General features: G+C 40.0%; 1 protein-coding gene across 1 annotated transcript; it reads left to right on the forward strand.

The window, feature by feature from the left end:
• The first annotated feature begins 1,986 nt into the window (after positions 1-1,986).
• Positions 1,987-9,318, forward strand: naaladl1 (N-acetylated alpha-linked acidic dipeptidase like 1). Its single transcript, XM_034092007.2, has 19 exons — positions 1,987-2,186; positions 2,484-2,656; positions 3,175-3,296; positions 3,646-3,765; positions 4,573-4,765; positions 4,930-5,023; positions 5,109-5,213; positions 5,486-5,571; positions 5,667-5,786; positions 5,868-5,953; positions 6,192-6,255; positions 6,545-6,612; positions 6,704-6,795; positions 7,159-7,252; positions 7,466-7,547; positions 7,735-7,908; positions 8,175-8,262; positions 8,355-8,447; positions 8,939-9,318. The coding sequence occupies exons 1-19, from the start codon at positions 1,987-1,989 to the stop codon at positions 9,114-9,116; spliced, it is 2,232 nt and encodes a 743-aa protein (XP_033947898.1). The 3' UTR covers positions 9,117-9,318.
• The last annotated feature ends 4,717 nt before the right edge of the window (positions 9,319-14,035 follow it).

The raw sequence follows: 14,035 nt of genomic DNA on the forward strand, positions 1-14,035 counted from the left end.
CAAACTATATGCTGCTTCTAATAAACATATTAAGAAACACGTGAGTTGTCTGACTGAACTGTGAAAATGGTCAGGTATCAGTCTATGGCAGACCCAGTGTGGGTGCGAGAGCTGTTTAAGTCAGTAAAGCTCTGTCAGCAGTCCAGGTCAACGTCATGTGCACTAAGATTCTCCCATTAATAATGGAATAGAAGGAGAGACTCAATAGCTTTAATATGTTAGGAGAGAGGGATTTGTCCCTCAGCTGTGATCACATATCCTAAATAGGTAACTAGTATTAGTCTGAGCCTACTGTAATTTGGATAGATTTGCTTTGTTTATTTAAAAGGGGCCTCAGATGGACTGCAAATACGTAACATCTTCAAAATACTGTGTTAATGTTGAACCTGAAGATTCATGAGGCTGCCGCAGAGCGCGCTGTGGAAAACCACAGAATATAACTAGTTCTGATGTTGAATAATTAGTGAGGTTGATGTCATAACTGCTTGTCAGACTATACAAACAGCACAGCCCCATAGTAGACCTCCCCCCCTACACACACCACAACACAGACTATATCACCCCTTGCTGCTAAATACCAACCAACTATGTGCAATATGTGCAACATATATATATATATATATATGCTGATAATAACTGTGTAATATATACCTGGCTGCTAAATCCTAAGAACTGTTACAGGATGTGTATTTTGAAAATGATGTAACTTTTTTCATTAATTTTTTTATTATATCATAACTTAGTACTTTTTTGTATGCATGTAACATTAAGCTGTCTGTGGGTCTTTTTCCTGCTGTAACTATGCAAATGTCCCTGTGGGACTAATAAAGGTATTCTGATTCTGATGCGCAGCGCTTTTGGGATCCCACCCACAGGCAGGAAATCAGTCAACTGCATCTGATGATAAACCAACATCCTCCAATATCCTTTCCCATGTAATTTCATAGACAAATGTGGACAAAAAACTCCATCAAACCCTTCTGTCTGAGAACATTTTGTATCCAGGAAACCTACATACATATTGATATCACTGTAAATTCCCATCATAATATACTGGTGACGATTGAACCTTTCAAACTAAATAAATGATGCAAATAAAATCCCCCACACACACACACACACACACACACACACACACACACACACACACACACACACACACACACACACACACACACACACACACACACACACACACACACACACACACACACACACACACACACACACACACACACACACACACACACACACACACACACACACACACACACACACACACACACACACACACACACACACACACACACACACACACCATGTATACATCACTTCAGGGGACATTACATTGACTTACATGCATTTCCTGGAGACTTATCCTAACCTTAACCATAACCAACACATGCCTAACCCTAATCCTAACCAAGTCTTCACCCTAAAAGTAATGATTCCCCTCATGGGGACCTCCAATTTGTCCCCATAAGGGAGGCGAGTCCCCACACGTGACTGTGTAAACAGATTTAGGTCCCCACAAGTATAGTAATGCTAGGCCACACACGCAAGCATGCACGCGCACACACACACACACACACACACACACACACACACACACACACACACACACACACACACACACACACACACACACACACACACACACACACACACACACACACACACACACACACACACACACACACACACACACACACACACACACACACACACACACACACAAAGTCCATCCCATCTTCAAACATTAATGAGTAAACTTTACAATGAGCCTGTCTCTTCTTATTGGAGCTGCACTGGTGTTGCAGCGATGATTTGAAAGTGTGGTGTGAGGGTTTTCTCTTCCACAAGCCTGGATTTCCAAAGCAACGCAACAACACTCCTGACATTTGGAGAGAGCTCCTTCTCTGGTAAAGGATTCAGGTCCAAAGACAAGCAGAACTTTTCCTTTGAAGACTTCATTCCACAGAGAGGATGATAAAGCAGCTGTTGATTGGGATTGTGTGTAGTGCTGCCGTACTGACCTTCGGGATCCTAATTGGCCACTTTGGTATCAATAAGAGCAGCAACTCGGCACCGTCCTGGGTGAAGGATGTGACCAAGGATGTGGACGAGAGCTTCATTGAGAAGTTCTTGTCTGAGGTGGACAACATCCAGATTCAAGAAAACCTTAGGTGAGTTTAATATTGTCTATTGATGTTGTTCATTCCACTGATTACAAGATGAGAACAGGGAATACAAAAGAAGCAATTGTTGTCATTCACATCGAAAAGACTAATACACATTAGTATGAAGCCATGGAATTCATTTAGCATTGTTCCCTATAGTGTATTAAAGTTTCTCATAGAACAACAGATCACTTGATCCCTTTGTGGTTTACTGAAAAGACCCTCTAAATACCTCATAGCCCTTTCATATTTTAGGCATTTGAATATCCAAAACATCTTCTTTAACGCCTTCTTCTTCCACAGGGAGCTGACCAAAGTGCCCCATATGGCCACCACAGCCGGAGACGAGCAGACGGTGCAGTTCATGCTAAAGAGATGGCAGGACCCCGAAACCGGTGTGGACCAGGCCTGGAGAGAGGAGTACATGGTCTACCTGTCCTTCCCCGACCCCAATAACCCAAACAAGGTCACTGTAGGTGAGTCAACAGGCTGTAAAATATGTTTAAACTAAAGAGGGGACAGACACACTACAGCCCTCCATTCAGGGTTAAAGATGCATTATCAGGTAGCTGTTCTATAACTCTGAATAAACAGAAACTGTTCAAATGGCAAGTTAATATATGAGATGCAGTGAATCACTCGGCTTTACAGTTGTGCCATATGATTCAATGCAGTTAAATCTGCCGTAAAACCAGATTTAAAAAAAATTATAATATATAAACTGTGTATCTGCAGAATTACCCTAGGGAAGAACATTTATGAAAAAGCCAGCTGAAAATTATTCAATTACTCCTTATTAATTTATTTGTCCTATCATGCTTTGAAACACGTATTTGTTTGTATTTGACTACATTCCATACTTAAAAGAAAACGGGAACCAATCTAAAAAGGTCAACATTAAACTACATTACAAATACATTTGTGTGATGTCTTTGCCCTGCTGACTTGAACTAACTGTACTAGCAGACCATTCACAATGAGCTGTTTATTTCAGTGAGCCCGTCGGAGACTGTGCTGTACGCTGCCAGAGAAAAGGAGAAGAGTTATACTCCTGACCAAGATGACCCTGAGGTGGTTCAGCCATATGCTGCGTACTCCCCTGCTGGACACCCGAAGGTAAAAGACTCAGATCTCTTAAATCTCCTTTATAGTCTTTTACATTATAAACGTTGCTTTGGTTTGCACCAGGAGCATCTGAGCAAGGCCCTGCATGGAGGCCTCTAATGTAACATACAGTTTCACTTACAAACACTCTAAACGATTCAAAAAGTTGTAGATGTATTGTTTTTATGCCCGAACAGAAACCTCCTAAAATGAATGTATTGATGGGCTGAGGCAAACAGTCCCCAATATGTTCCCCATGTTGCCTTAGGATGTGGTGTAAAGTAATTTTTGTTTAACAGATGGGCTATTCACATCACTGTGTTTTTTAATGGCTTTTTTAAAATGGTTCTGATGTTTTCAGGGTAAACTGGTGTACGCCAACCAGGGGAAACCCAGTGACTACCACCTGTTGAACACTACGGTTGACCTTCGAGGAACCATCGCGATCACCAGATATGGCGGAGCAGGAAGAGCTGACAAAGTGAGTGACCTGTTATACTGTTTGTGTTTGTTTCCATTATCTTTCATGAGATAAGCGGAGACAATCTGTCCACGGGAGACAAACCCTGTGTTGGGAAAAGTGATAGTTACAAGCTATAAGCGTTCAGTCACATTTATATTGTACTTTTTAATGTCTTAAGTGTACTGCAATTTACAACTTAGGAGGAGCCTGGGATCTAACAATTGAATTGCCAAGATGTAAGTCGTAATTGCTGTGCATCTGAAATGTTATTCTTCATATGAATCAATATAGTCAGCATTTGTTATCTTTTAATGACACTTTTTATCATTATAGTAGAGGTTGTGGACATTTACAGTCCAACCAATTTAATTAAAATAGCTTTCCTCATTGGAAAAGTGCAGAGTTTATTACAACAATGTCACTGTCAGAACTAATCAACTAAAACATAGATTTTGAAAAAAGCTTTAAAAAATCATGTCATCAAGATTCAGCATTATTTCTGTATAACTCAACATGAAATATCAACAGATTCTTTGTTTAAAATCATGAAAGTATAAAATGTAAGATCTTTCGCCCAGGTTTTAACTAATGTTCTCCTCAACAGCCACAGTTTCTTATTTTAGCGAGGGAAAAAGTATCATAAAGTAAGTGTATTTTATTTGTAAACTAACTGAGACTCATGCACTCTCTAATAGTTATACTACTGTTTTGATACTTTAATGTACTACATTGCCTTTATACAGTTGTAAACGCCTGTTAAAATAATTTGTTTAAAGTATAAATCCGTTTTTTATGTAATTAAAATATCATTTGTGCCTCATCCAGGCCATTAATGGAGCACCCTACGGAGTGATCGGGGTTCTTGTGTACACAGACCCTTTGGACATCAATGATGGTGTCATGTCAGACCTCAATGAAACGTATCCTCACTCCTGGTACCTGCCGCCGTCCGGTGTGGAGAGAGGCTCCTTTAACACCCACTATGGAGACCTGCTCACTCCCTACCTGGCTGCCAAAGGTAACCTGTGACTTGTTTTTTTATTGTGTGTTTACTACTGTGCACTTTGGCTTCAACACAATCTGAGGAAGGACTTTTGCAACACACAGCTGATATAAAGATAAAACCAGGGCATTTAAATCCTTTTCATTTGAATGTTTAACTTGTTTTAACTTATTCTTTAGATGAAACCTACAGAATCCCTGTCAAGGACATCACAGGGATCCCTCCCATTCCTATTCAACCAATCGGATTTGAGGATGCCTACAAGCTAATCTGGTTTGCAATGGCTTTTTATATGTATGCAGTCTATGGATGAAAAACGTAAAATAATACATTACATTTGTTTTTCTGGTTATTTCAGTGAGCTGGGCGGAGAAGCAGCTCCAGCTCTATGGCAGGGATCATTCAACTGTATCTACAACTTTGGCGGTCCAGGGTTCAAACTGACATCTGCTTTCAACAACAGGTATTAACTGTAATACAAATTAACTTAAAAAAGTGCCTTTAACAAAGTAGGACAAAAACAAGGTGAATAAACAAAAAATGAGGCCAAAGGACATGTGCCAGAGGGAGTCAAGACAAACAAAATCATGAGATCATCTAAATAGATTAGGAATAAAACAGTATAAATACAAAAAGCGTATCAAACATTTCAAAAAGCACTCACCAACAGTTTAATACTGGGACATCTATTTGTCCTTGTTGCTCCATACTTCTGACTTTGACCCTCTTCTCCAGTGATGTGAAACTGGACATCTTCAACCATGAAAAGTTGAAGAACTCCTCCAATGTGATGGGGGTCATCAGAGGGAGTGTGGAGCCAGGTGAGACTGGTGACCCCAGTCAATAATCAACATTCACTACCATCTGAATTCAGCTTGATTCACTCTGCTCTGTTTGTGTGTGTGTGTGTCCACATACAGGTATGTGATCTATGGGAACCACAGGGACAGCTGGGTCCACGGTGCCATCGACCCCAGCAGCGGGACGTCCGTCATGCTGGAATTAACCAGGGTGCTGGGCAAGATGGTCAAGCAGGGTGAGGACAGTGGAAGCTGGATGAGTTATTTTTGTTTAATGTGCCTGATAAAGAGTTCATCTCTGTTTTTCTCTGTTAAAGGCGAATGGAGGCCTCGCAGGTCCATTATTTTTGGAAGCTGGGGAGCGGAGGAGTTTGGCCTTATTGGGTCTGCAGAATACACAGAGGTAGGTAATGCAATTATTCCTCCACTCTTCATGTATTCATAAGCAATCACACACTCTGTTGCTTAATTCAATACATTTAGGAGTTTTGCTGATACTGACCATTAGCTTATTGTTGCAAATGTTGGTCATTTCCTGAGTAGATTACAACATTACTTGTCATCAAATTGATTTGTTTGTTTGTTTGTTTGTAAACTGACTAACAGTAACAAATATGACCTTGGTCTTGTTTTTTTCCCAGCAATACTTCACCAAGCTCAGTGAAAGAACCGTTGCGTACATCAACGTGGATATAGCTGTTTTTGGTAAGAAGCTTTTGCTGCATTACCTGTCAAAACCAGAGTAATCTCACTTGGTCAACCTGGACAGCCGAAATTATTGGAAATGAAAGATGTTGCTAGGATGATTATTGATTTTTCCGCCTTTAGATGTTTTTTTGAATGTTCTAGAAACAATCCAGTTGACAGACATGAATTATTTGGTGGTACATAATGTTAAATGCATAAAAAACATCTCTTACTGTAAATGGTGTTGTGGGTTGTTGATGCGTATACTAGTGATACTGATCTAAAGCACTCATCTTCCATTCCTTAGCAAACGCCACTCTGAGGGCTTCTGGGATGCCATCACTACAGAACGTCATCTTTAAAGCTTCAAAACAGGTACGCTTTCTCTCCAGCATTTTACCTTTGGCTAAACCCTCGTCAATAATCCAACAGGAATGTGACACCTGAAAGCCTGTCTGCTCTCTAGGTGGATGCCCCTGGGCTGGACTCCACGTCTGTGTACGACAACTGGATTCAATATGCCAACAGGACAAGCCCGACCCACGGACTCATTCCCAAGTAATGAGAGTTTCTTTACTTTTCCCGGATTTTGCATTGTATTCTGGGAGAAGACTTGTCTACATGCAAGGTTTTTTATCCATTGTTGTTAGACATGAAGCTTCATCCATAATCTGTGGTGGATGGGTTTTTGTTCAAATTGAAACAATGGGATTGGCTAGGAAACGATTTAAATCCTGAATCAAAGTGATCGATAAATGTGAACATACCTTGAGAAGACCCTTAAAAAAACAGTTAATTGAAAATGAATATTTTATTATCTGTGCATTGAGTTGATTTGCATCATATACGTGTTGAAATTAAATGATACTATGTGTTTTCACAGAAAGCTCAAGTCTTGCATGCACTCCCTTCCTTAAACAGGGTGGGATACCTATCAGGAGCAGGGAGTGATTACGCTGCCTTTGTCCACTACCTGGGAATCACTTCCATGGACATATCATACACATATGACAGGGTATGAAAGAATTTCTGCATATGTCTTACTGTAATATGGCTGTCTTCCCTTCTTCCTACTAACTCAATCTTAAATGTATTGGACATTGCTTTCTTGCTGCACTTTTTTTAAGAAAATAAATAATTTTGGTGTACAAATGTTTTAGAAGAAGTCAGAATTAGACTGAACTCAAGTAATGTAATTTATATCATGTTGATATTTTTCTTTGTACAGAGTAAAACAAGTGCTCGGATTTACCCTGCGTATCACACAGCATACGACACTTTTGACTACGCTTCAAAGTTCATTGATCCTGGTGAGGAATGAGATTCACATTTTTCTATAATGGTCCTGCAGATTATACTTTATTCTGTGGTAGATGTTTAAAAAATATATATACGTTTAACAAAAAAGTCTTACATTTCCCATCTTCTGTTATTAAATGTGACAACTTCAAAGGATGTCCAAACAATTTCTTGTGTAAATCCTCTCATCCCTCTCAGGGTTCGTCAGTCACCAGGCTATTGCCAGGACAGCAGGAAACGTCCTGATCCGATTGGCTGACAGCCTGGTGTTGCCATTAAACTGCAGTGACTACGCTGAGACTCTGGAAGACTACCTGAACACAGCCGTGACTCTTTATGAGCAGCAACTGCAAAACAGGCATATCTCCATGGGTGAGCACAGATTTCAGTGATGCTGGGGAATATTGCCGTAACAGGGGCTACAATAAATATTGTATGGGTAAAATACATTTCATTTGGGATTCATATCTCACCATGACAAGTTTGTGTCAAATGTGGATGTTTTTATAGTTTGGCAGCTGCAATAATCACTTGAATTACAACTGCAAGACCTGAGACTCTATTCACAGAAGAGTATGAAGGGTGAAAGCTTCGCACGGCGCACGGAGGCTTCATAGCTGATTTGTGTTTTGTTTCAGAACCAATTAAACGTGCAGTGGCCAGTTTCCGCAATGCAGCTACTCATTTGGACCAGGTGATTCGCTCTTCAGACCTGGCAAATGAAACGTAAGAACACAAACATACGTCATAATTGTCACATCGTCATATTATTATCTCCTCTGCTAAATGAGCCCCCTCTCTCTGTCTCTCTGCTTCAGACCACTGAAGGTCAGAAGGATCAACGACCAGCTCATGCTGCTGGACCGAGCTTTCTTGGACCCTCTGGCCTTCCCAGAGAAATATGCATTCAGGTGAGATGATGATGTGTCACCCAGGGAAATAAAGCTAGCAGCGTGGCTTGAGGGCAGTCCTATTCTGAAATATCCAAACTCTAATAGGGATTGACATGAAATTGCCTACAGGCCTTTTCTTGAGCCTTTCTCTTTTCCTCTAGCACCACCATGAGGTTTGCATTGGTGGTTTTGAGTCAAATGTCTCAACAATTAGATCTGTTAAATTAATAAGCTAAATATAATGTACGTCATTATTGTAAGCATTCTGAAATGACCTGCCTTGAGTCATTTTTTACACATACTGCATTTTCAAGGGTTCCCAGAGCTCAGTTTCTTAGCTTTTAAAATATATGTTGACCTTGTTCCTCTCTGTGACTTCCCCTTACACTCATATCCGGACGCCATGTTAAGGATAACATCAGTGATATCCTGCTTCTTTGTAATTTTGCTATATCATTTTATGATTGTGGTATTTTATAACACTCTTTATAACCCTGTATGTCATGCAGGCATGTTATCTGGGCCTCTAGTAGTGCCGGAAAGCCAACCTTCCCCGGTCTTGCCGATGCCTACGCAAAAGCTGAGTCATTGGTGGAGTCCAGCGCCTGGGACAAAGTGCACTACCACTTGTCCGTCCTGAGTCAGGCCATCGAGGGCGCTGCTCACACACTGGAAGACGTCATATAGAAGGAGAGCAGAGAGGAGGGAGGAATTGCACACTCAGGGATTCTTTTCTTTTAAAGACAGTGACCTGCAGCCAATGAACACTGATCAGCTCGGCCACGATGAGACTATTTATAGATGATATAAGTCTGCTCTACCAACAATGACATGAATGATGTCTTATTTCCATATTCTATTCTTACAATATTTCAATATCATTTTTTTTTTAAACCACTTAATTGAAGATGAACCACTTTTAATACGCTTGTATTTTTTTTTTTTGTACACCAACTATTAAAATGAACATGCACTTACATAAGGGGTACTTCAAGTCTCTGCATTATGAAAACAACAATAAGAAGAACAATAATGAAGAAAAGATGAATTCAATTTAGACTCACTATGACATTAGACACAAATAACCTCCTCAGTAAGTCATTTCCAAATTAATGCTGGCATTCCATCTACATTTCTAAAATGGTGGTATATAATATAAACAGCTACGTAATAGAAGAATATTTTCAGAAAGGTTTTTTGTTTTGCAAACATAATATCTTTTTCATAATTATCATTTTATTGTCTTGTCAAATAAATATCGTTTGTATTTTTTTAATCTCAAAGATCCAACAGAGCACATTTCTGCTTGAGCAAGAATGAGTCACACACAGTGAGGGATGATGACTTGCTTATTCTTCAGACATTTACGTCATTTATGTGTGACAAAAATAATGAATCTGACAGGAGCATCAAACAGCCAAGCTCTGCGTCACCGGACTGTCTGGGAAAAGGGGAAGAGACAGACACTGCAGAGCCATTATTAACTTTAAAAGGACTGGGTTAATGATCCAGATGATGGAAAGTTTAAAAAAGAACAATCCCAAATCAATGTTGCAAAAAACCATATAATTGTATACCTTAGGAGGATCAGTCTAAACATTTTTTACAAACTGCGCCTCATAGAAAATTGGCAGCTACTGAATGGGCCACAATTGCAGCCTTCTTCCCTTCTGCAGGCCTGTATGGGGAGCTGCAATAGTGTCTACTGCCACAAGGGGTCAGACAATGATGTAAATTAAAACCATTCAATGGACATAGTCAGCATTGGGGATATACAGTAAGTATCATTGTCACATAACCGTAGTGACTATTATGTCTACAAATTATTCCAAATCAAACATCTAGAAAAGAAAATTAATCGCTCAGATAATGCTGCTAAAAATGCTGTAGTATGGATAACAGTTAATGAAGAAGTGTAAGGAAAGGGGGCAAATCTACGGAGGGACATAGGAAAGAAAGATAGCATGAAAACTGTTCACCGATTTAAAGGATTCTTCTCTACTTTTTTCCTGTTCAGGCTCTCCTGTAAACACAGGACTCAGGGACTGCTGGTTTTATTCAGCCTCCTCCCATCTGGTTAAACTTTGCGCTGTTGTTAGTCACACCCATCGGAGTCCTTTGAGCCACTGCGGAAACACAACTTGGACGTAGCACTGGTGTGCAATAAATGATGATGTGTGTCTGTGTAGGTTGGTGGATGAGGGAGGAGAGTGGGTTCATGCATTTTCAACCTTTATTCTCCTGATAAGATTGGCCTCTTTGGATCTACGTTATTCTTAAAGTTAAAACAGTGTTAGGACCAAATGCATTTAGCTGCAATTAACCAGCATTGTTGGCTTTAAAATATCACAGCCACAAAAGAAACAGAACTCAGCTCTAGAGACAAGCTGCAGGTGCAGCAGTCACAAAGCACCATGTTTTTTGCCATGTCAAACAAAAAGCAGCAAAATATATCAGTTAAAAGTAAATCGCAAATATATGAAGAACATATGCAGTAAATATTTGTTGACAGATAGATAGCAGCCTGATAGAAATGGTGTAAAGCAGTATTTGAAGGTATTTTCTACTAGTTTGTGTTTAAATGATATTGTCTACCACTGTTTCTTAAAAAAAATTGTTGGATATTAAAAAACCTACGCAATTACCACATAAGTGTACTCTTTGTCAAACTTCAGGATCAGACCGTAATACAAAAATGTGAATCTTGCATTAGGCAAACTCATGGCGAATCGTACGTAGCAGTAATGACTGGCAGTTTTGTTGTCGAGATATATATAGAAGTTCCTCTGTTTTTTTACCATGGGTAATATTGACAGAGGATGGTTTCTATTTTCAGAAATGCCATCCTTGACATTCACAGTTTGACAGTAATATTTTGCAGAACAACCAGAACAACCAGAGTCTGTTCATATCCACTGAGCAGTTTCAGTGGTGCAGCAGAAGCCGGGGGAGGAAGCACTGTATGGTGTAGAGGTTCCTCTCATGCTGGTTTGTAAACAATCTGCATGAATGGAAATGTAGTTATCGCTGTTTGCATCTGCTTCCATTCTTCGGTGTTATATTCCATGTGGTATCAGAGTCCTGGGTATATTTTTAGTGATACACATTTGTATCAGTCAGATATGTTTCACCTTTGCCTCAAGTTTGGGTAGAAATACAATCGCCAAGTATTTTTTACTTGAATATTCTTTTGAAAAGGATGCTAACTCTGGTTTTTTTTAAGTGTTATTCCATACATTTTACATGTGAAGTTTAGTTAAAGGGATAGTGGAAATCCGCGAATTTTGGGTTTAACTTATGTATTTTAATTAAAAATAAGCATAATAAACAATTTTTTTATATTTCATGCGCCTAGTTTCATTTTATTTTCAATTTTACTGCTCCCGACCACGCCCTCTCAATGAAACGAAATACTTCGGGAATCTTCGGGTGATGACGAAAACAAAGGAAGACGGGCACAAACATTGGACGAGGCACGAGTATTTTATTATGTTTTCTGGCTGATTTAATGCATCGTTAGCCTGTACCATTGTGTACAACGCCATTTATTGCCTGTCGATTAGGCGACCGGAGGCCTCGTCATCCGATAATCCGGTACACAGTGTCGAATGTGTACACTACAGTCATCATATAGACATGATAGACTAACAGTACTGTGAGTACAGCCTACACTTGACAGGCAGCCTGGCTAGCCTAGGATTAGGACCATACTACGTCAAAAGACCGATTGGCTCTAGCTGTATATCATGCTAGTATACAATTCATTTACATTTATTCATGTAATTAATGCCCATAAGGCTGTTACATATACAATAATAAATGTGACAAGATAATTTATGTGAACCTGACCCTGGTATGTTATGAAATGTACCCTACATGCAGTCATCCTCGCGCATAGCCATAGGCCTACAGTGCATGCATGCCAACTTTTGCAATATATAATATAACGCCTAGCGTGAGCTATGCTTAGGGACCTACCAGTCAAGATTATTTGTGCGTAGGGGTGCATCATCTGGCGCCTGGTCCTGGTCATCCTCGCCATTGCCCATGCCGTGAACTAACTCCATCTCCTCGGGCTCGAACAAATAAGGACGTAATGGTCCATCGTCTGGCTCAATATTCTCACCATCGTCGCTTACTGAACCGGATTCAGATTCAGTTCCTAAAACTACATTTTCGCAGGAAAGCCGAGAGGATGTTTCTGACTCGCTATCATCACTGGATACCTCGTACAATCCTTCTTCTTTGTCTGGTATATTTGCCCTTCCACGTTCATTCTGCATAGACGCCGTGGTTTGTTATTGTTTCGTCTTCCTGAGTTTTCCTCACTTCCGGTTTGGCTGACTCATCATTTCGTTTCTAAAAAAGTTCGGGGAAGCTGCAATAAAGTGCTTCTAACATGCGTAAGGCAATTATTATATTTTTTTAATCAGGTGTGATTGTTTTGGTACGTAATTATGCTTGTATATAAGTTAAAACGAAACTATTTGTGGTTCAATTTCCACTATCCCTTTAACTTAGCCTGTGAAAACGTATAATATGAATTGGGGAACTGGAGAAGCTTTGTCATGTTGAAGAAATAAACCCTGATGAAGTCATATTGATGTCATTAGCATTGAGACTTTTAATAACAGAAGGGCTGCATGGCAAACTGGGGGTGTAGAGTTTAGAACACATTCATGTTCATCAGGCACAAAGAAGGTCTATGCAAAGATGTTGAAGAGGGTGATGCATTATGGGAGGTGTAGGTAAAATGTAGGATTGAAAAACCACAACAAAGACAGGTCGTTCACTCGCCAGTCGCAGAGTTTATTCTTTTAAATATACATAGACTTTTTCCCCATATTAAATACCCCCCCTCCCTGTCATCCCTCCCTCCTCCCATTTCCTCCCTCACACTCAATCCTCCGCTTTCTCTGTCCCCCCCCGCACCAGAGAGAAAGCTCACCCGGCTTAAAAACACACTCTACTTTGTGCAGCATATTGCTTATTAAGACATTTGCGAAAACATAAATTAAAAATACTACAGCTTGTTGTTTTTTATCCATGTTCTGCTCCAACATCAGACTGCTCTGAACAGATTCTAAAAAGAAAGAAAGAAAACAACAGTGTCCCTCAGTCTGGCTACATAAGTTGAACTGGATTTCCCTGTTTTTTTACAACATGGTTACGACATGTATCCATGATCCTGGCTTAACGTCTGTACCATCATAGGTAAATGTGAAGAGGATAATTTGATTCTTCAACATGTGTCCTGAGTTTGGTCAAATCATGTTTTTGTTTTTGTTGGATGGCCGATTCCATTTTGCTTTCACTAGTGTTTGTGTCTCATGGCTCATCTCCTCTCTGCCGGTCAGAAAGTGTGTGGGGGGGGGTCGTTATTTTCTTCACCCTACAATCAGGGATGTGCTTATTGTTTGTGGCCTCTTGACAAATCTCTTGGAGCTGCAGGCAGAGTGAAGGACAGTGTGATACGGCACTAGAGGAAAATTCAGGTGTTTAAGTCACAAGGCATGCATGTTAACACTAAACTCAGAGAGTCACCACACGAAGTGTTTCAGCTGTGACGTGCAAAGTATGTGCTGTGTGTGAGTCTTGTCAGTCTC

The sequence above is a fragment of the Pseudochaenichthys georgianus genome, chromosome 9, assembly GCF_902827115.2.
Source record: "Pseudochaenichthys georgianus chromosome 9, fPseGeo1.2, whole genome shotgun sequence".
Lineage (NCBI taxonomy): Eukaryota > Metazoa > Chordata > Actinopteri > Perciformes > Channichthyidae > Pseudochaenichthys > Pseudochaenichthys georgianus.